General features: G+C 42.7%; 1 protein-coding gene across 2 annotated transcripts in view; it reads right to left on the bottom strand.

Moving 5' to 3' along the window:
- The window catches only part of gabrb2a (gamma-aminobutyric acid type A receptor subunit beta2a), a 45571-nt gene that overhangs the window by 2751 nt on the left and 20745 nt on the right, over nt 1–22075 (bottom strand). Inside the window, exons 5-9 of one of the 2 annotated variants that reach the window (XM_086105688.1) lie at nt 8610–8692; nt 5287–5424; nt 4390–4542; nt 1355–1599; nt 731–871 (exon numbers count right to left, since the gene is read on the bottom strand). In XM_086105688.1, coding sequence (XP_085961814.1) covers nt 731–871; nt 1355–1599; nt 4390–4542; nt 5287–5424; nt 8610–8692 — 760 coding nt within the window. The remainder of the gene's footprint in view (nt 1–730; nt 872–1354; nt 1600–4389; nt 4543–5286; nt 5425–8609; nt 8693–22075) is intronic. The other variant, XM_086105689.1, reaches the window with a different exon arrangement.

The raw sequence follows: 22075 nt of genomic DNA, 5'->3' as shown, positions 1-22075 counted from the left end.
TGACATAACATTCCTGGAAAAGCAAAAACACACGCCACAAACTAGTTTCATCTCAGAATTTCAACCAGCATGGCTAAAATTCTGTCGATTCACAACAAAGACAAACGGAATTAAATCAAAGAGAAAGCAAGGCAAAGGAAAATGTGACAGGAGAAGGTTGAGAGAAACTGTAAGAGGCTTGGCAGAAATGGAGGAGAGAGGCTAAGAAGGTTCAGGTGGGTCAGGAAAGGTGAATTCACTTGAACATTTCTTCATCCATCGCCTGACTTCTGAGGAAAATGTCCCAATATCAGCTCGACCCGTGAGTGTTGTTTTTCAAGTGAAGCCACTCGTAGTCGTAACACTGAATGAGCTCTCATCGAGCGATCCCATTTTACCCACGGTGACTTATCTGTATTTGTATCTCAATGATTCGACTGTAGCCACTGATGCCTTCTCCTCTCATGCCATATTTGGAATTGTCCATCAATTTCAATGTACAGCTCAAGTTGAATTTAGGGAAAGCCTGTAGAAATCAAACTGCTAAGCTGAGGACGTCAGGAAAATGTATGAAGAGCAAACCAAGAGAGGGAGGAAAAAACACAATGGTGGGAGTGATGATCAAAGTTGCCTGAAAAAAGTCTATAGAACTCAAAGAGATGCACAAAAAAACTAACAGCATTTTTTCCTCTGATCGGGATCGATTCAGATTGATGACATCGTTAGTTTTGACTTTCAAAACCTCCAGTACCTTATTTCTTTGCTCGCCTAGTCCTAATGCGGCATCGTCCACAAAGATGGGATCCCACATCGAGTCATACGCGTCAATTTCCCTCTGTTTCATTCTGGCATACAGAGCATCATCTCTCTGAACTACATTTCCCACCAGCCACTGCAAGCATACAAAATCAGCACTGTTACTTCTGGGAAATTGTAGCTTGCCACACTCACAAGGAAAGGGTGTCATTTCATTTTGTATCTGTAAATATGTTGCTGTTGTTGGTGCTATCGCTGCAGTGTACTTGAAAAGGGGAGGTCACATCCATGGACTTTTTCTTCTTTTTTTTTTCTTTCTTTTTTTTTTTAAAATTGCAAGGCTCCTTGCCTTTTGAGAGAGACAGCAACATGGAGATCAAGTGTAACAATGCCACTCATTGCGTCTGCATTCACTCCTTTGGAAGCACAAACAAGTATAAATGAAGTTCAAGGGGACATTTAGCATTGGTCACATTGATCTGGAGAGAAGAAATCATTTGCAAGCACCACACACACATAAACACACACACACACACACACACCTACACACACACACACACACACACACGCACACACACACACAAAAACCTTTGCACAAGAGGGGTGCCAGCATGTGTACCTTGTTGGGGTCGGGCCTAAGCTTCTCATTATTGGCCGTGGCCGCCTTCTCGGCCGCTTTCTTCTGCCGCTGCGGGCCTTGGCCAAAGAAGATATAGTTGACGAAGGCGTACTCCAGCAGGGCGAGGAAGACAAACACGAAGCAGCCCATCAGGTACATGTCGATGGCCTTCACGTAGGGGATCTTTGGAAGCGTCTCTCGCAAGTGAGTGTTGATGGTGGTCATGGTCAGCACCGTGGTGATCCCTGGAAACCAACATTTGGCCACATTACAGTATTAGGGAAAAGATCAAGTTGAAGATGAGTGATAGAGAAATCTATGAACAAAATGATATCATGTTTCATTTAATTTGGGCCTGTCTAGACGTTTGTGTATTTAGCGCCCCCAAATCTCTGTGCACTAGGGCTTAGGGCCGTCTTGGGCGGAGGGCTCTTTGAAGTCCACGGGGAGTTTAGGAACGAAGTATTTTAGAATATCAAAAGACGGTCTGGAAACTGGTCGCGGCCCAAGAAACATTTGTCATCTGCAACGTCTGTGACTTCTCTGTTCATGGGAGACCAGACATGAAGGTGTTAGAGCTTATCTGTGTTTCAAAGCTTGACAAAGGTTAATCAAATCTCCGACTGAAGGGCCGGACTGGGGGCGTGATATGCAAATATCGAGGGCAGTGTTTTTCTTGTATTATATATGTATATATAAACAATAAAAGTTCGACGAGGAGCACGGGGAACTTTGAGTGCCATTTGCGGAGCAATGCCATCGGTCGCTCTGGGAAATCGTCCTCCCGTCAACTGCAAAGACAATCTTTTGTTTAAACTTGTCCAGGTAAATCTCTGACAATGAGTGACTTCCAACCACTGGTATGCCGAGCAACGGAACACTTAATTAGTCTGAAAATGTAAGTTTATTTACAAGAAAAATATGTCATCAATCTACGCTGGTGACATATAATGGCAGGCCAAACTAAATCCTCTTCCACTCGATGGCAGAATCCTATTAAGCTGCCTGTAAACCTGTTGCAACCGATTTTGCCTTGGCTCAATAAAAGCTGGGAAACACTATTTTAGCTTTGTGTTTGTTCACAACTCAGCAAATTAGGATGAAAAAATAGTCACTAATCCCTGATATGAAATCTGTTTTTGTTTCATGAATCCATTGTTTAAATATCTTTATTTCTGTATGTAGTCGGGGTCCTCGTTACCTACGACTGTATCGTCACAGATTTTCACTCTGAATACAGATACTGAACTATCTAGGCAGTAGTAAAGTCATAATTACAGTAAATATTTGCATGACAAATACTTATAGGCTGTAAATAAATAAACAATTAAGTAAAACTATAGCAGATACAAGTTAATTGTGCGGCCCGGTGATCCAGTGGTTAGCGCGTCGACCTCACAGTGCAGAGGTTGTGGGTTCGATTCCGGCTCAAACCTCCCTGTGTGGAGTCTGCATGTTCTCTCCATGCCTGCGTGGGTTTTCTCTGGGTACTCCGGTTTCCTCCCATATTCCAAAAACATGCATGACGGGCTGATTGAACACTCTAAATTGACCCTAGGTGTGAGTTTGAGTGCGGATGGTTGTTCGCCTCTGTGATTGGGTGGCAACCGGTTCAGGGTGTCCCCCGCCGACTGCCCAAAGATGGCTGGGATAGGCTCCAGCAACCTCCCGCGACTCTTATGAGGATAGAACGGATCGGAAAATGAATGAATGAACGAAAGTTAATTGTGTGCCATTAGTGACATTGAAACGTCATAAACCAAGGATTCCGTTGTACTGTACAGTGCTGGTACAAAATTAGAGGGCCACAATTGGCCATACAATTTGGAATTGAGACAATATTTGGAACTTACTTTACTCACAATATATTTCTATAATGTACAAAGATGTACATTATAAAATGAGCCTACAGATGTTTATTTCTGTAGGCATAAAAAGCAGGATTAGAATGTGTTTAACATTCAACAATTTTCAGCGAAAGCCAGGATGAATTTGAAATACATCTATTTCCTGTTTTGACTCTTCACATTTATATCGTGTCACACTAAAGAGTGGAATTACACCCCAAATAATTGGGAGAAAATTTTGTTAGAAATTGCACCAAAAAATTGTGAAATACAGTCGTGAGACTGCAAATCCGGAACTGAATAATGTATTCAGTATGATGATGATGATGATAAAATCTCCTAAAACCTGCATAGAGTGAAAAGTGCATGGTGTGTGTTTTTCACGGGTGTATTTTATGCATGCAATTATGTATTCAAATGGACGATAGACAAACTGTAGTGCTGTCAAACATCTGCCATTAGTCACAAAAGAATTCAACTGAGGCTTTTTTTGGTTTATTTGTTGGTTTTGTTTTTTCTACATACACGCCCTGTGCTTGATACATTAGTCATCTGCATGCACAATCTGCATTTGGTCAGATTCACACGTATTATAAATAACCAGCGGTTTATGCAGCTCGCAGCTTCCTGTCTCATTGGCAGCACACTCGCTTGCCGCTGCATGTTCGCAGGATGCCGCGAGCGGGCAGATCTTGAAATCACATTCGCCTCCAAACAACCCATGCGGGGCGCCAACCTGCATGCGTCCCGCTTTGGAACACAAATGGCGCGTGACAAGAATGACACACATAAACGCTCGGAGCCGGCTCCTCGTGCAGCTTTGACCTTCCGAGCCCAACGCCAAAATTGAGCTTCGTGGCATTTCGTTTTAGCACGGCTCGAAAGATGAAAATGTGTATTATTGTAATTGGGCTTCACTTAGCTAGCCGGTTGAGGGACAGACGGGCAGAGAGCAAGACAGCACGTTTCAAGGTCGAGCCGCTGCGCCTCTCTCTGCATGAGTCATGCATGGAGTCATCTGAACAACAGACATTTAGCTCGGCAGCCTATCACAATCTGCTATCAGTGGCATGCTTAAAGCTAATGAGAAAACCAGTCAAAACACACATCAGACACATGACAGACACAATCTATGTGAAATGGCTTTTTATGATGTAACTGGGGGTTTTGGCAGCCGTGCCATCCTACCCAGGGCCACTCTGGCGGCAGAGGCATCGTAGTTGATCCAGAAGGAGACCCAGGATAGGATGGTAATCAGGATGGAAGGCATGTATGTCTGCAGGATGAAGTAACCGATGTTCCTCTTCAGTTTGAAGCTGAGGGACAGGCGGGGATAGGAACCTGAAGGAGATTGAAGGAATGAACCAAGATTTTTACTCATTGATATTCGCTGATGTGCACAGCAGGCAATTGTCTATGACACCAATGCCAAATTACAAATTTATACATACAAATTACATGATGTGTTCCTCATATATTTGCTAAGTCGCCGATTTGCTTTCTGTGCTCGGGACAAAACCCTGTCTAATATAAGTGTAGTGCACTGACGCCATCCTTTGGCCTCTTGATGCTAAGGAACTATATAGACATCAGCGGAGGAGCTTCATTAAGTCAGGCCATATAACTGTCATATAGGAAAATAATGCTTTGCTGCCATCGTGCAGCATGGAGGGGTCAAACATTTTTCTGTTACTGTTTCATTTGTGCTTTTATTATAGTAGATAGATTTACGACTGGTCTCACTTTTGGTTGAAAAAAATCCTCTTGCTTGTGGCATCCTTGCTCTCATTCCCTTGTGCCATCGGAGAACGGAATAGCCAAGCTAACAAAGCTAACCGCGATTCACATCCACCACCATCTTACAGTATTTTCATTTTATCTGGACCTGCACAGACATATGAAGACTGTGTTGCCTTGTTGGTGATGTGGAATATTAAAGTTGCTTCGTCCACTAATGGGTTCAACCCCGAGTGGCATCTACAGGCAACTTTTGAGTTTATTAACCTCGCAGTATGACTCAGTCATTGTAACACTGTACTACTTTGCCTATTGAGAATGCAAGAACTGAAGCATTGCTTTGGATACCTGTGGAGAAGACCACCTTCGTGGAGATGAGTTTATAGTCGACGATTGAAAACTGAGGCAACTCGATCCTGTCAACGCCGGATACTGCACCTTCTCCTCCCCGCCAGTAGAACTCGATATCATCTGTTGTGTAGCCATCTGTTGAGCACAAAAATCAATTTTTTTACGTGATGACAACCAATGCATCCTTTGTGGTGCAGACAAATAGTGCTGGGAATAAATATCACTTGACAGGATTTCAGTTTTTAGCATAGCAGCTGAATACGAATGTTTTATCACAAATTAAAATGCAGTTGTGGCATAAATCCTCAGTACTACTCAGTACATAGTAAGCTAACAGGTCTTGGAGAATTTTTTAATTTTGTTTTTGATTGTCACCGTAAAATTCGGTTCGTTATTTTATCAATGTTTTTGTATTGCATGGCAGGCACAGTCTCTGAGCAAAGGGCTTTATAACAATGTTTGACTTTCTTAAACATTAAAATGTATATTGTTATTAATCTATTTGTATATGTTGTTGTGATGGGAAATACTTGTTTGGGCCCTGAGGAGGGACAAAAAAATATCTTGTAATACATTTTGGACTAAATTTGATTACCTCTCAATTTCTAAAATTAACAACACAATATAATGTTACTTTCCCATTGCACGGTATCAACTCTGCACGCCTTGGTTTTCAACTGAAACTGAGAAAATGACATCGCATCGGATACATTACTCAGAGTCATATTGGGTTAACTTCCTTGTTTCTGTGCTAATGAAAGAGAAATTGCTCAGGATGCCACTAATATCAGTGATGGCAATGTGGAGGTGCACTTAAAATAACAGCACGCTTGACCGCCTAAAATGAGAGTGACATGTAACAGTGTCACGTCATTCCTTTGGACTTGCGTTCTAAGGGCTCAAGAATTTGGCAACCTGACCATTTGCTATTTTTAGAACCGGACACAAGCAGACGTGGATAGTAAAATGGCACTGAATGAAGTAGCAGCTTGACAAACTGAAGAAAACACTGACATGATGTAGCTGACTCTAATTGTCTCACAAAACCGCCTCTTATGTTGGAGCAGAAACTGTCATGACTCACAATTTAAACATTTAGAAGAAATATTTTTTAAATCCTAATTTTTGATGATGAAACATGCACCTTGTCATATTGACCCAAGAACCTTTTTAGGGCACGAAAGAACCAAAAATAACCTTGTTAAAACACTGGCTGCAGCCATTTGGTCACTTGCACTTTTTATTCCCCGTTTGTCAAATTATACTCACCTTTTGAAGAATCATTTGCAGAAAAAATATCAACAAATATATTTGCTGGCCATCGAGATACCGTATGTCACCTACATCAGGTTCTGTGAAAGATCTCTATGGTGCAGTAGCATCGAACCGCACCGCATTTCGAATTATTTGTTTCGAGTGTTATTTTCCATCAAATAGTGTCAATATTAGGGGCCGCTCTCAGTATGATGCAGTGCAGTTGTAGGCGATAACAAAGAAATAAAATAAATCAACAATAATACCTGACAGCACGAATCAAAGCTTTGTGATCGCAGAATTCTGTGCAGGGCTTTGTACCGCATTAAATGTTTTGGCTTTGGTGGTTGAATTAGTTTTGAGTAGATGAGACACTGTAGGCAATACTTTTGTTGCACATTAGATGACAATGCTGAGCTTTAATTGATGCAGCTGCAGCAAACTGAGACATGGAAGTGGTGCATATTGCTGAGATGTATGACACTCGCTTGCGGCTGATTCGGAAAGGAAATTGGCAGGACGTTTTTAAGGCCATTTTACAGATGCTGTGTTAGATTGCTGTATTCATTCCTTCAAAGTTGAGGGAGATAAGGCATGACTTCTGCACGTGCGCATGTAAATGGCAACTTGCATGGGGATTGGCTCTTTGGCAATCATCGAGTACGGTTTATGCACCAGGCAAGGCTCTGGGACTAGGCTGCCCAACCGTTTTTGACCTAAGATTGACTTTTCGAGCACTCAAACTCCCACGATCGACCCGTTACTGCACGTGCACGCCTGAGCACATGCACTGAGGCGTGTGCGCGTGCACGCATGAGCACACCAATGCCACAATGAGCAAAAGCCATAATGGCCCCTAACATGAACGAAACAGAAAAATAAAGTGGATACAACAGTTTGTGAGTTTGTGAAAAGGATATCACTGCCTACTTTCGTAGAGACCTGGCACGGTGGCATGAGACGCACATTTGCAGAGTGTTAAGCGCAGGGGTGTGTAGACTTTTTCTATCCACTTCACATTTTTGATCGATAAAGCGTCACTCAAAACAACTGTGTTGTTGTATTTATTTTATTTTCATGATTTCTTTTGGGAATTTGTAAAATCCAAACAAATCATGCATGCACAACCAGTGACGGGAGTCCCTGCTGTTGGAGCACGGGGGCTATCCGGGCTTTTCAGACTCGTGTCTGTTAAAAATGCATCAAGTTTATCAAGTCAAGTGAGAGTTCTCTGCGCTCATTAGTCTGAATAAAATAGCATGTTCTGGCATGAAGCGACTCCACCGTTAAAACCGCTGCCAGTTAATCCATATGAGAACAGATACTGTCTGCTGATCAAAACCGGGCTTGCGTGCTTCAGTGCGTGTGTGCCTGAGAGTCGAGGAGGAGAAGGGGGGAAAAAAGAGGTTATGAGTGATGGAGAGAAAGAGATAAAAAAAGGGCTGCAGGATGCGAGTGTGCAAAAAAAAAAGAGATGATGAAGTGATGAGGAGAGCTATGGCGAGCGTCAAGGAAGAGGAGCGGAGAGAGGCCGTTCTGACCCGCCGCTGTTTTTTCCGCTGCTTACCACCGGCACTAAATTCCGGCAGCACTGTGATGAAACCCAAGAGTGAGCCTGAGCCCTACACCGCATCCCGGCCCAACAATCCTCCTCCCCGGGGACCCAGATAAAGCATGACGAGGAACTCATCTTCCTCATGTTCCACCCTTTCTCCCTTCTTCTTCCCAGCGCTGTAAAATAACAACCTCCATGAAAAATGAGTTCTTTGTACCTTGCAAACATGGCGGCGGAACGTCCACAAACACTGGACCTAATCAAGCCAGTGTAGCTGAATTAATTAGGCTGGATGTTATCAGCCGGTGAACCATTAGTGATGTTCCCCTTCTTGATGTGTATCTCCACAAATCTCATCAGCTTCTCTCAGCATTTTACATCCCGCCTTACTTATCACGCCGATTTCTACCTTGCGCCGGCTTCAAAAACCCACAGAGCTGCATGCGTACGTGGGATCGAAATCTACGTCGACGAGTGGGAGTGAGACGTTGTCAGGGACGACGGTACTTACAGCTTTCGATCTCCAGGGTGCAGTTTTGCTCATCGAGAGGGTAACGGCGCAGGTCCATCATGCAGGCTGCAGTGGTGGTGATCCTGGACACAGAAAAGACACCGGTCTGTTTGAAATTTTGGAAATCTTTTTTTACTGTAGGAAACTTTAGGGAGCTATTTATTTTCTTTCGGTTTTCATCAAACTCAAGACCTTCTTATGACCCTGGGAATTCCCTGCACTCTTTGTTAGACTTTGTTAAAAATGGCTTCCCACTAGAGATGTGACAGCAATTTCCTGTGAAGACTTTGTCGTGAGAAGTCGACCACCCCAAACTGAGCCGAGTGGGGCCAAGTACCACTGTAGCTAACCGAGCAGTCCGCAGTGGCATGGATGACACATGTTGCTCAAACAAAAACGATTTGTTGTCATACTGACAGTGATCTTCCTGACTTATATAAAGGTGGGCCGTTGCTATGGGTGTGTGTGCGGGCACATGCATGCATGTGAGTGCGTTTGTGTGTGCGTTTCCTGACATTTCCCTCATGCATACGTCCCTGATATTTGCTCTGGGGAAACACACAGTGTGCAAAGTGGAAATGTAAAACTAAGAAAACAACATCATCCAGGCTGAGATCGTATATGGTTTGAAATGCATTTTTAATAGCAAGGCTATAGACAGTATCTTAAGCCTGGTACAGAGAGACTACTGTACCATTATTTACAAGTATAAAATGTCAAAGCCCCTACACAAAAATCCACATGTGGCTGCTGCTGGAATTAAGACTGAAGGAAAATACAAAAAGTAAGGACAGGTAGAGGAAGAAATAGAAGATGCTAGACTTGGTTTTAGCTAGTTTGGTAACTGCATTGCTGTGGTATTTTGATTGTCTTGCTCTCGTCTTAGTCATTTACTGTGTATTGTGGGGAATGGCTTGGGGGACAAGTCATACAAACACAGTTCACTTGTTGTAGATTGTATTTATAATCACGGATGATATGCCATAGCACAGGATTTTGTGATGATTATTTTTCCACACGGACCGTTACTGCTGACTCACGTAAGCGGGAGCCAAAAATCTGCGACATCCCAGTGCGTGCAAACAGCACTTCTGTTTTGAGTTGTCCAGGTGAGGTAAGATGATCTCTGCAAAATATCGGTGGCTTGGACGCACATACCTCGGGTCAAAAGTTTCCAAAGTGTCAATCCCCGATTTTGCAACTTTCAAATGGTACCATTTTTTTGGCCATTTTCATCAGAATTGACTCCAAGATTGCATTCCGCCGGGCTCCTTTCTGGTCATACTGAAACAAATGTGAAAATGATTCCGCTAGTGTTGTTTATTTCTTCTGTTGCTTTAAAAAATCTAAGTTAAAATTTTAAAAAACAGTTGCTAAAAAGTTGGTAAATACATTTCACAACACTGTGACTCTGCTTTTGTAAACAAGTCTACATGTGTGCAGCCAGGTTGCCAGTGGAAGAAGTGCATGCTAGCCTGCAACAGTGGATAAGTGTTACATTTTAAATCAAATTTGCACAAAGCTTCTTCCTTTTAAATAAGTCATGAGTATTAAGGAGAAAGCGTTCACAGATTTACTAGTTCCCATGGCATTTAGAGGTGGACAGGCTAGTTACTCTATGTTTAAAAATCTATTATCATAGTTACTGTATTGCACTCTACAATTGTATCCATCTTATAAGCAGTGAACCCACCAGGCAGCTTTTTCCATTTTACAGCCTTATTTCTCTGCCACTTGTACTTGCATTGTACTTGTGTAGAATTGGGATCATTGCTAGATTATCTTTTGTCGCATAAGAGGAGGAAACAGGGTTCATGTTGTGGTTACACAATTCTTAAATAAAGAGGGAGTCAGCCACATCAGACAGCTCCTCTCAGCGTGCTTCCTGCAATACACTCACTCACACACACACACACACACACACACACGCGACAAGTTGGTCCAATCTGAATCGGGCAGGGCCAAAGCCCACAGGCTGTCTGGATGTAACCATGTAGACATCATCTATGCCTTTAGGATGCACACATACACGCACTGACTGATATAAAACATGATAGCATCATGCCACCATAATAATAATATCAGTATTGCTTTTTTGGTTTCCTTGTCATTAACGATCACTCTCAACTTTGTCATCCATGTATTAGCAGTGAGTTATATCATTGAAAATAATCTGTGATGATCCACTTGGAGAAATCATTTCAGAATATGCTGTGTTTAAATTGTTTCTTGTTTTGAATCAGGTGTTCGATCAAACATTCCACGTGAAGCTGGCGGGTCCAGTGTGGGGGTTTATGGTCGTTTTCCGAACAATGCAATGTTGATGATGCTGGTGTTGGGTGATAAAATATTTTATCATGATATAGGCCATTTTATATCATGATAATGATGTACCATGACATAGATATTTCCAATTATTCCAGACAAAAAAATGTAGGACACACAATGGCTGCTTACCTTTTCTCACTTTATTTTTTTAAGTGACATTCAACAGACCTTTAACAAATGAGAAACGTTAGATTTAAATGTTAGATTACTTTCTTTCTTTTTTTTTTAATCTAAGGTTCTGGCCTCTGCTCTTGCAAAAGCAGCTCCAAACCTTGGGCTCCAGCCTCTGTCCTGATTTGCTGGCAAATGACCAATGACGAGAAACTCCGAAAAAAGTGACAGACTATGCACTGACGGGTTTTTGCCCATCACTGGAACCTTTTCAGTTCACCACTGATGGACTCGTGCTTTTCTGACAATTGACGGAAACATGCGTCGCGTGTCCCGCATTCGTTCGTGGGCGTGACTATATACCCGGGTTTCTTCGAGTGGACTGCATTGACAATGGGCTCATCCATCCCTCTATTGCCTCTTCCTAAGTCCTCGCTCCAAGGTTTACATGCTAGCACCTCCCACCAGCAATTCCATCGAGGAGGGAGGAAATGAAAAAGGAGCAAGGCGGGAGGAGCTAGAAATGTTTTGGGGTGACTTACCTGTTGAGCCAATGGGAACAGTCATGTCAGCGTGGGTGGTTGCAGCTGTATGCAGGCGTCAATATGCAGAAGTCTGCACCTCAATCAACAACATTATATCCCTTGATATGAAGTAGAGAGCTTCCCAATTCCTTCTTTTTAACTTTTGTTACTCACTAGAGGCCAAGCAGCTTTAATAGTCTGCTGGATGTCGTCATTTTTTGGAGATGTCTGCTAAAGATGATGTCACGTTATTGACGCCTGTGAGAAACGCAGCGTCTGCATGTCAGAATTCTTACTATGACCACGAATGTACACGCTATGCTTTATTTTTCAATTGGGATTAAACTAAAGTCAACTATCAACACTGTTACACCTCACAATTTTGGATTTCCTTTGATTGGTTGCCATGGCAACAAAAATCTACAATGTTTGAGTCTAATATTCTATGTATGTGTATTTATTTACATATAAACCTTTATGGTTCAGGCTTTCTGTTAAATTATTTTTTTCAAAAATATTTTGGAAACAATTACTTCCGGTTTGGGTCACAAATGCTGGAATGAGAGTCAGACAGCGAGCAAGAGCTCACTGGAGGGAGAAGCGCAATGTCGTGTGATGGCCTGTCATTACGTTTGATTTATCTACGACTGGTTTACAAGGTGCACACGGTATATTTTGCTTTGTTTATCTATTATTGAATGTTTGAGTCCAAGGCAAGATTGTAAATACAGTAGTGACTCTAAATACTCCAAAATATCTCTGTTTTAGTTTTCATCGTGTTCCATGATGGACGAGCAATAAAATGATTGTGGACATGAGTATGAAGCATGGTTCTTTGCCAGAGTTGATTCACTGCTTGTACTGTGGATCCATTTTAACGTACCGTAGTTACATAGAATTAAATCAATTTGGAAGTCAAGGTATCACTGTATTTATAGCGGGTCACCCACAATGGCATGTTGGAGCTTTGCAACTATCGCAAATTCCATCAAAATTCTCTTCTGCTTTAGCATATGAGAACAAACAGTGGTGCGATATACTGGAAAAGTATTACCGGTATTTGAAATGTTCCTATGTAAGATATGTGCTCCGCCGAGCTGGTCAGGGATTTTATGTTTCTAGCTATAGAGGCACAGTCTTCCTCTCTGTCAGATTCTGCCTCCTTTTTCTTGCTCTCTGGGCTCTTATGTAAGAGCCAGTTAGCAGGGCCGTGGCGCATTGGGGGATTAACGTAGGAGTCAAAATTCCGCCCTACTTTACCCATTGACGACAAAAATGTTGTTTTCATGTTTGGCATTCTGGCAAGTCATCGATCGCTCCCCGTCAAGGGTGCCAACAAACCGTTACCGAAGTGCAGAAGAAGCAAAGCAGGGGAAAGGAATAAAAAAATGAGGCCAAAATGGCAGTGGTATAACTACCAGACTATTTATAGACCACCTACATCATCAGCAGAAGTCTCAAAGCTTTTCTGTCTGACAGGGACTCGGCAAAGCGGCTTGAGCATCCCTTAGCCGAGCTAGCATGTCAGATACTAACAGTTAATAAGCAGCAAACAATGAGCGAGGTGATGAGACAGATTTTTGTGCAGGAGGAGCCTTCCTGTCTCCTTCCTCCTTTTGTCTTTGCTGCAGTGAGGGAGAGTGGACCTCTGCAGCATGCGGACTTGTTTGCGCTTCATCTCCACCACGGCGGGGTTGGGCCGGGCCGGTCCGAGCCGGTCCCTGCTCTCGGCCCAACCTGCCGGAGGAGAGGCCTCGCCGGAGCATATCACGCAGATTCAAACACGCTACATTTGCTCTGCATCCGAGCTCATAGGACATGTAGTTCTAAAAAAAGGCTGTTTTTGCTGAATGTTCCCAGCCTAGCTGCTGTGTGTGTGTGTGTCTGTGTGTGTGTGTGGACCCCCCCCTGAGGGGAGGTGTGCACCTTTGTTCCCAATGACCTTGTTTACGGACATAACACATCCACCAAAAATTCCCAGACAGAATCTCATTTCGAGGCAGCGTCACAGGACAAAGTGAATTCAAGAGTGCGAGCTTCCGAATGTGAGTGTGCCATAATCAACCTGACATTTGCATCACATTTTACCCCGTAACGAAGCTAGACGTTGAAATGAAGATGGAGCAGAGGCCTCCATTTTGGATAGAGAGCTGGAGATCCCTGTGCAGCCAATTTTCAAACTAAAATGTCTTCTCTGGCCGAGTCCAAGCTCTTCCACACATGCTTAACATACAAACCGGCCTTGTTGGATCATTGGCTTGTGGGTGAGATTGATAACTTTAAAGGCCCAGAGTGAGTGTATTGATTTGAAGAGCGCTGGATTCAATCCCTCTTCCTCCACGCAGCATCTTTTTCTCATCCTGGCCCGAGTGATGTCTTTTATTGAGCTGTGAGGATACATCCTCTCACAAAAGCAGCACGAAAGACGGCGAGAGGGGCGGGTCAGCAGGAGGAGGAGGAGGGATAGAGAATCCTAATAATTTTTCCATTTTGAATGAAGTCTGACCTTCATGTCTCTTTCTCTCTGGATCTCCCGCTCTTGACCTTTGCCTGCGAATTTTGAGCAACATGCTTCAGGAGGTCCTGGGTGGTCTTTCCTCTCTCTCACTCGATGTTTTGTTGTGTGCCATCTGTCTTAATGCTGATGATTTTTTTTAAAATCTGTAATTAGCTGTTTAGTGACAGCTGGGAGCACTGTTGTCATTTGCAGGTTCAGGTAAGTGAAGGTAAAAAAATCGTAAGAACACACCTCCTAATTATAATGACTATATATATATATATATATATATAGAGAGAGAGAGAGAGAGAGAGAGAGAGAGAGAGAGAGAGAGAGAGAGAGAGAGACTACTGGCCCAGTAGTCCAGTGGTTAAGTCAAGTCAAGTCAACTGTATTTATAGAGCACTTTCAAACAGCCATCGCTGCATACAAAGTGCTGTACATGGAGCAATTTAACATGCACAATAAACAGTAAGACAAATCGGTAATAAAGGCGGTAGAAAGCACCAAACAGTAAAACCAAGAACAAATCTAAGTCATGCTGAGTCGAATGCCAAAGAATACAAGTGAGTTTTGAGGAGGGTTGTGAAGATGGGCAGCGAGGAGGCTTGCCGAATGTTCAGTGGGAGGTCATTCCAGAGAGAGGGACCAGCAACAGAAAAGGCTCGATCCCCTCTGAGCCTCAGTTTAGTTCTTGGTACTTCTAATAAGGTCTGGTCCACAGACCTGAGGCGCCGGGCAGGTGTGTAGGGGCGGACGAGCTCAGAGAGGTAAGGTGGCGCGAGATCATTTAGAGATTTGAAAACAAATAAGAGGATCTTGAAAATAACTCTAAAATGTATGGGGAGCCAGTGAAGGGATGCCAGAGTAGGAGTTATGTGCTCCCTCTTACGAGTACCAGTCAAGAGGCGAGCAGCGGCATTCTGGACCAGCTGGAGGCGCTTAATGGAGCACTGGCGGACTCCAAAGTAAAGGGCATTGCCGTAATCGAGCCGGGATGTGACAAAGGCATGAATTACTGTCTCAAAGTGTTCATGAGAGAGGAGAGGTTTTATTTTGGCCAGCTGTCTAAGGTTAGCACGTCGGCTTCACAGTGCAGAGGTACCGGGTTCGATTCCAGCTCCGGCCTCCCTGTGTGGAGTTTGCATGTTCTCCCCGGGCCCGCGTGGGTTTTCTCTGGGTCCTCCGGTTTCCTCCCACATTCCAAAAACATGCATGGCAGGCTGACTGAACACTCCAAATTATCCCTGTTTATATAGAGAAAAGGCGGAGTGAGTGACGACAGGCATGCGGAAGTCCGCCAATGAGTGAAGGGTGGGCGTGTAAGAGAACGCTAAAGGCACGCCCCTAGCAGGTACCAGTCGCCAATGAGTGAAGGGTGAGCGTGTAAGAGGTGAAGAGAAAACGTGAGTACATTGTAAAATGGCTAAATAAAGAACAACCAAACTCAGTTTTGCTTCTGTTGCCTTTTTAAAAACGTGTTTTTAGCGTGCGTGCATGCATGCCGTATGTTTAAGCTGGCGTATGTTTTACCATGCCTGGCTGCGCCCAATAATGCAGTGCGTTTTGTGTATGTGTCAAACACAGAAATAGCACCCGTTACTGAGACTGCGCCCAACAATACGGTACGCCGAATGGTCGTGAAAATACGGTAACTCTGTTTTCTTGACTTCCTATGGCGGCTGACCTTTGCTCACATTGCAGCCAAACTTAGAGGTCAGCGGGGAGGTTTTGAGGATTCTTTCAGTGAGAAGAATATAAGAAGAATGCCTCTAAAATTGACTCATATTCGAGAACAAAAGAAAGCTATTCGAACAATCTTTGAATCTACCGTATATACTTTGTATTCCATGGATTTACTTTCATTCCATGATTCTACTCAAGTAAATATCTGTTACAAGCTTGTTAGTAAATAGTAGTTGAAAAATCAAACACGATTAATCATGGAAAATTGTGCAATTAATTCGCTATAAAATTTTCATCGCTTGATACATGAGGACATATTGGATTTAAAATGACATATAACTTCATTTCTAATCAATGAATTGTTTGAGTAAAGGGTTCATTTCATTATCTGGTGCTTTTACATGAATAAGCGGATGTAAATTGAATCAATCAAAATGTGTCCTCATGTTCACAGCTTGGGAAAGGACAGAATGTCTCTTAATTTCCCAAGGACAAAAGTCATGTGGTATTTGGAAATGATTCAGCCGGTCACAAATTTGAGCTTCACCTGTGTCAAGAAATGTAATTAGCACCATTCCAGGTGTGTCTAAAAAGACCCCCAGCACACAAAACCTCATGTGAAGAGCGACCTGACCTCTGACATGCCCAAGATTCAACTACAGACAAGTACTGATTGTCAACAGTCTGAAGGCCTAAACTGCTGCTGAGGTGGCAGACATATTTAATGTATGCAAACGTCAACTACAGAGAATAAGAAAAAGAAACTGGTGACGTCCGTGACGAAGCCAGGTCAAGCAGACCCCTCGACAGTCCAGGGTCAATCCTTTTTCAGCAACAGCAAATCTACATAAGAACTGGTCACAAGGAAATACTGTCTCTACAAGAGCAGTTTAATAAAGTATCTCACACAGTAGGCTCCACGGATGACTTAGAGCCCACAAACCAGCATTCAATAAAAGACAAAAAAAAACAAAAAACAAAAAACAAGATATTGTCTTTTCCAAAGTCCACAATTTGTAGAAAAGGTGGACAGTGGAAAAGTGGCAAAAGATAGATTTTTCTGACAGTTTAACTTTGTCCCAATCGCCGCAAATACCTGTTGGAACTCACATGTACCCAAGATTCACACAAAAACAATCACGTTAGGTCGGGGAAAACTTGAGGTCTTGCGTGAGCATGGGGATGTGTCATTGCTTCCCAAACCACAAGAGGGGGCAAATTTTTCAGCAAGGCCGCCCCACTCCTTCTTATACTTCAGCCTCTACCTCAAAATTCTTCAAATCCCAAAAGGTCAAAGTGCTCCAGAACTGGCCAGCCCAGTCACCAGACAGGAACATTATTGGCCATGTCTGAGGTAAGCTGAAACCACATAATCATGAACTTTATATTAATTCCTTTTTTTTTAAGCCCCACAACCTTATTTTCAAATGCTACTGAAGCATGCTCATGTATTAAAAATAAAACTATAACTTTTGATAAATTTTTTTTGGTCGGCAAAAAAATGTTTGTCCAAGCGAAAGCCGACATTTCTGACCTAACTAAATGATATAGAACTTTATTTTGATATGATAAGCATGCATGTATATGTATCAACAGTCCCCTCCAAACACATTGGAACATCAAGGTCAGTTAATTTGCTTTGTTGCTTCCTGAAGACATTTGGGTTTGCAATCAAAAAATAAATGTCACAAAAAAGTTCCGAAGTCCAGCTTTTAATTGATGGTATTTTACATTTAGGCATGTCAAATGAAGCAGGACAGAGCACATTTTGTTTGAAGTCACTCACTTTTCAATTGAGCAAAAGTACTGCAACCAACAATTTTAAATTTACCTTATGTGAAGAAATGCTTTTGCAGGCCTTTACTGCAGCCTCTCTCAGTTCTGTTCTATTTTGTTTCTGGGGTTTTCTCCCTTTAATATCCTCTTCAGGTGGTGAAATGCATGCTTTGTTCAGTTAACCTCTAATTTTTGACTTAGCTAGTCTCAGACCTTCCACTATTTCCCCCTGATGAAGTCCTTTATTATGTTGGCAGAATTCATAATTCATTCTGCTGCGGTCCAAATTGATACCATTGCTAAAAAAAAAGAAAAAAAAGGGCACCACTGAATTACAGTATGTGAGACTCTAACAGGATTTCCATGCTAATGAATGCATCTCTCCTGTGGTTGCACCGTGGTTGAGGGGAAAGAAATTTCATCTGTGCTGTATGTTGCACATAGAGCATATTTGACAATAAAAGCTGACTTGACTTGACTTGATGTTGATCACAGCAGCCCGTATCAGAGAAATGCACCGTGATTTCATGACTGGTGATGCATTGGCGAAACACCCTGCTTTCCCAGTGAGGACTCTTCACACAGTTGGCCATCTTGCGCTCATCCACTACAGCCCTGCTGTTGCAACCAGGCCGCACGTCTCTGCAGGTATGCGTCAGCCTGCTCAGAGCACTCAGGCATCTGGCCGGCCTGACTCTGACAGCAGCTTGTGTCTGGACGTGCTAGCATCAAATAAAACCTGAACCAAACCCACGAAGCAAATAACGTAGGAGCCAGGAGGCACCGGCGCTGACAAGGACGATGTATGTGAGGTAACAACTGCATCTCTCTGCTGCACGCACGCCCGCAAATTCACAACAAGCCCTTTTCTCCCAGCCTCCATTTCTTTTGGCAGTTACGCAAAGCATATGTGTTGGTCTTATATAATTGGCTCAGAGTGTTATGAATTACATTCCTCAACAAAATGTTGGTATGAATAATCTGGTGCAGTGCAGATGCTTTAATATTTTAAGGAGCCTTTGCGCAAAAAAAAAAAAAAGCCATCTCCGTGTCTAGCGAGAGAATGACTGAATGCAGCAACATTTTGAATTAGAAACAATTGTCTATTTTGGTTTTTAAAGCATGTAAACCATTTGGCTATTACGTGCAAATGTGCCAACGCGCTGTACGAAGCAGGAGGAGGCGACGGATCAGCAGCGCGATGGAAGACGGGCCACGCCGGCCTCTACGACCACATATGCGGCTTCGGATACAGATTCAGTGTTTGTATTGAACTGCTACATTATTGATTGGGAGCTATCTATTATAGATTACATTCTCCTCTGAGATGTGCCAGTCCAACGCCAAGCGGAGATGGCTTGCAGACAGGCTGAACCATCCCGGTCCAATCAGACAGATAGTTCGTTTGTACCGCACGACTTCATTATTGATGTGGACCAATCAATTATGGATTTTCATGATCATCCAGGAACGTGGGCAGCTAAATTAGTAACGTGTCGCTTCTGCCATACACACCTTACTGGAAAGATCAAAGCACCTTGGCATCCCAAAGACATAATGAAAATGAATAGGCGAGCATACAAAGTGCTGTACATGGAGCAACTAACATATATACAACAATAAAGCAATAATCAGGAACAAAGATGGTAGTTAGGCACCAAACAGTAAAACAAAGATCAAATCTGAGTCATGCTGAGTCAAATGCCAAAGAATACAAGTGAGTTTTGAGGCGGGTTTTAAAGATGGGGAGCGAGGGGGCTTGCCGAATGTTCAGTGGGAGGTCATTCCAGAGAGAAGGACCGGCAACGGAAAAGGCTCGATCCCACCAACGCATCTTTCACTTATAGAAGTCAGTGTTAGTCTTGGGACCAGAAACATGGATGACCATAAAAAACTACAACCAGAGCGTTATAAACAAGAGGCATGTGTAATAAACTATGAATTCACTGGCCAGAAACAACAGGTAATCAGAGCTGTATTTATGATTGATTATCAACAAGAACAAAATTAAACACAGATCAGGGAACTTCCCTCCAACATAACCAGGCATCTAAGAACCACCAGGGTAATGTCAGCAAAACCAAAGAACCCCTCGAGGATGTCAGTCAAGACAGAGCTCAAGAAAGTGGGAAAGAGGTGGTCAAGGTCACCCAGGACCGAGTAGAGCAATGCTGAACTGCAGCACAGAAGTACAATGGAAAGGCTCAACTCGACTCCATTTTGTATTTATTTCTTGGCATTTGGAGTTTTATTGGAGAAGAGACTGAGGCTGTCCTCAGGAGAAAGACAGACCGCTGCAGCAAAGTGGAGACTGTGGAGTAGAATACTGCATCATCCAGAACTATGGCACAACAACACGGTAAGCTGATGTCAGCATGTGCGATAGTTTCCATCAACTGTTACCTTGACTGGGTCACACCCAACTGCATTTTTCTTATCTATGCAAGGTAATTATAGCTAATGAATTCTAACCAAATGACTAAAGCCAAAATTAAAAAAAAAAAACATTCCTCGTTAACAAAATAAAATAAAAACAAAGGTTTTTATAAAAAGGATAGCTAACCAACAACTGTACATTTCATGTTTATAAAACTAGCTAAAATGAACTATACCTGTAGCAAACAAAAATCCTTTACTTTCATCTTTGTCAGTTAATTTTATACATGAGCTTTTGCGGTTCAATTTAAATGTTTTAATTTTGGTATTACTGTACAGTCATACAGAAGAAAGAAGGTTGAACAGTTGTTTGGCAAGTGTGGTCGTAATAATAATAACAATAATAATAATAATAATATCCATCCATCCATTTTCCGATCCGCTTATCTTCACATGGGCCGCGGGGGGTGCTGGACCCATCCCAGCTGTCTTCGGCAGTAGGCGGGGGACACCCTGAACCAGTTGCCGACCAATCGCAGGGCACACACAGACAAACAACCATCCATGCTCACACTCCCACCGAGGGACAATTCGGAGTGTTCAATCAACCTGCCATGCATGTTTTTGGAATGTGGGAGGAAACCGGAATACCCAGAGAAAACCCACGCAGGCCCGGGGAGAACATGCAAACTCCACACAGGGAGGCCAGAGCTGAAATTGAACCCGGTACCTCTGCACTGCGAGGCGGACGCGCAAACCTGTGGATTACCGCACCGCCCCATAATAATAATAATAATAATAATAATAATACATTTTATTTGTAAGCACCTTTCAAAACACTCAAGGACACTTTACAATCAAGAACAAAACAATAAAACCACAGATAAAACTATAAATAATAAAAGAAGACATAAAAGAAGATAAACGGAGCATACAATTTGGAATAGGTGGGTTTTGAGACAGGATTTGAATGTGGGAAGAAAAACCAATATTACGGATATTGGATGGAAGTGAGTTCCAGAGTTTGGGGGCTGAGCGGCTGCAAGCTCAATTGAATTAATTTATATGTCATGTATGCCACCGTATTTGCTTGACGCACTGACAAACCAAGTACGAGACACAGTATCTACTTGAACCCCAGCTTTGGGTATAGGGCAGGAGTATATATCTGCCAAAATTATAAAGAGTCAATACTAACCATTTCATGTTGTGGAAAAGTCAAAGGCAATTCGATTGGATTCACATGTGTTAATTTATAAATTGCGCAGCACTTTCATCCACGTTCTTTTAAGATGGCCTTGAGCTTCTTTTCTCTTCCTTCTTAATTCTTTGAGCTTGCAACAGAATTGCCTTGTCGCTGAATAGAGCTCCTCACGTAAGATGGCTTTTCTCTGGCAACAGCTTTTTCTGTGCAGTGGTGCTCAGAATGATGCCACGATATGCTGTGAGGGGGGGGGGGTCATTTTACAGTGAGAATCAGACAAAATGTCAGGAAAAAAAAAGAAAATGACATTTAAAAAAAATAACACATCCCCTGTGAAAAAAAAAGTTTTTCATGATGCTGATGTCACTTTTAAAGCAGTAGTGGGAAACCTTTCCGTGTTTATAAAGTCCTCTGAGGGCTCTCTGAGGGTGAGACTAATCTTATGGAGAAATATGATGCAATGATCAAACAAATGTTTATTATTATATATTATGAACATTTGTAGGTTATTATAGTCCCCCCACTTCGGGACAGAGCCCTGCCGTGAACAGCAGGGACATAATTGGCACCCCCCTATAATTGTTTACAATTGCCTCTTTTGAAATAGTTATAACTTATACCACAAACTATGATCCCAAAACACCAATGACTATTTTCCGATTAGCTGGATCTTTGGTGCCATCTTGTGCCATCTTCGGACATTACAGAGGGCATGATTTATTTATTTATTTTCTGACTAAGTGATGATCAGTCAAACTGTCATGATTCGATTTGGGACCAACAGGTGGCACTGTAGGGTTCCCCCTGCAGCTGCATACCTGTTGGTCATTAGGTAATTAGTTCTATAAAAGGACTCCCGCCCGAACACTCATTGTCGGGTCATTGTTGCTCTTTGCTGCTGTCAGGTTTGTTTGTCTGTCATGTTTAGGTCATGTTTTTGTTATTGATAGTTTTGAGCTTCAGT

Source organism: Hippocampus guttulatus, chromosome 2 (assembly GCF_054856545.1).
Source record: "Hippocampus guttulatus isolate MCC_2025c chromosome 2, RoL_Hgut_1.0, whole genome shotgun sequence".
In the NCBI taxonomy this organism is placed as follows: Eukaryota; Metazoa; Chordata; class Actinopteri; order Syngnathiformes; family Syngnathidae; genus Hippocampus; species Hippocampus guttulatus.
Note: the sequence above shows the minus strand (reverse complement) of the source record. Positions and strands in the feature narration are given on the sequence as shown.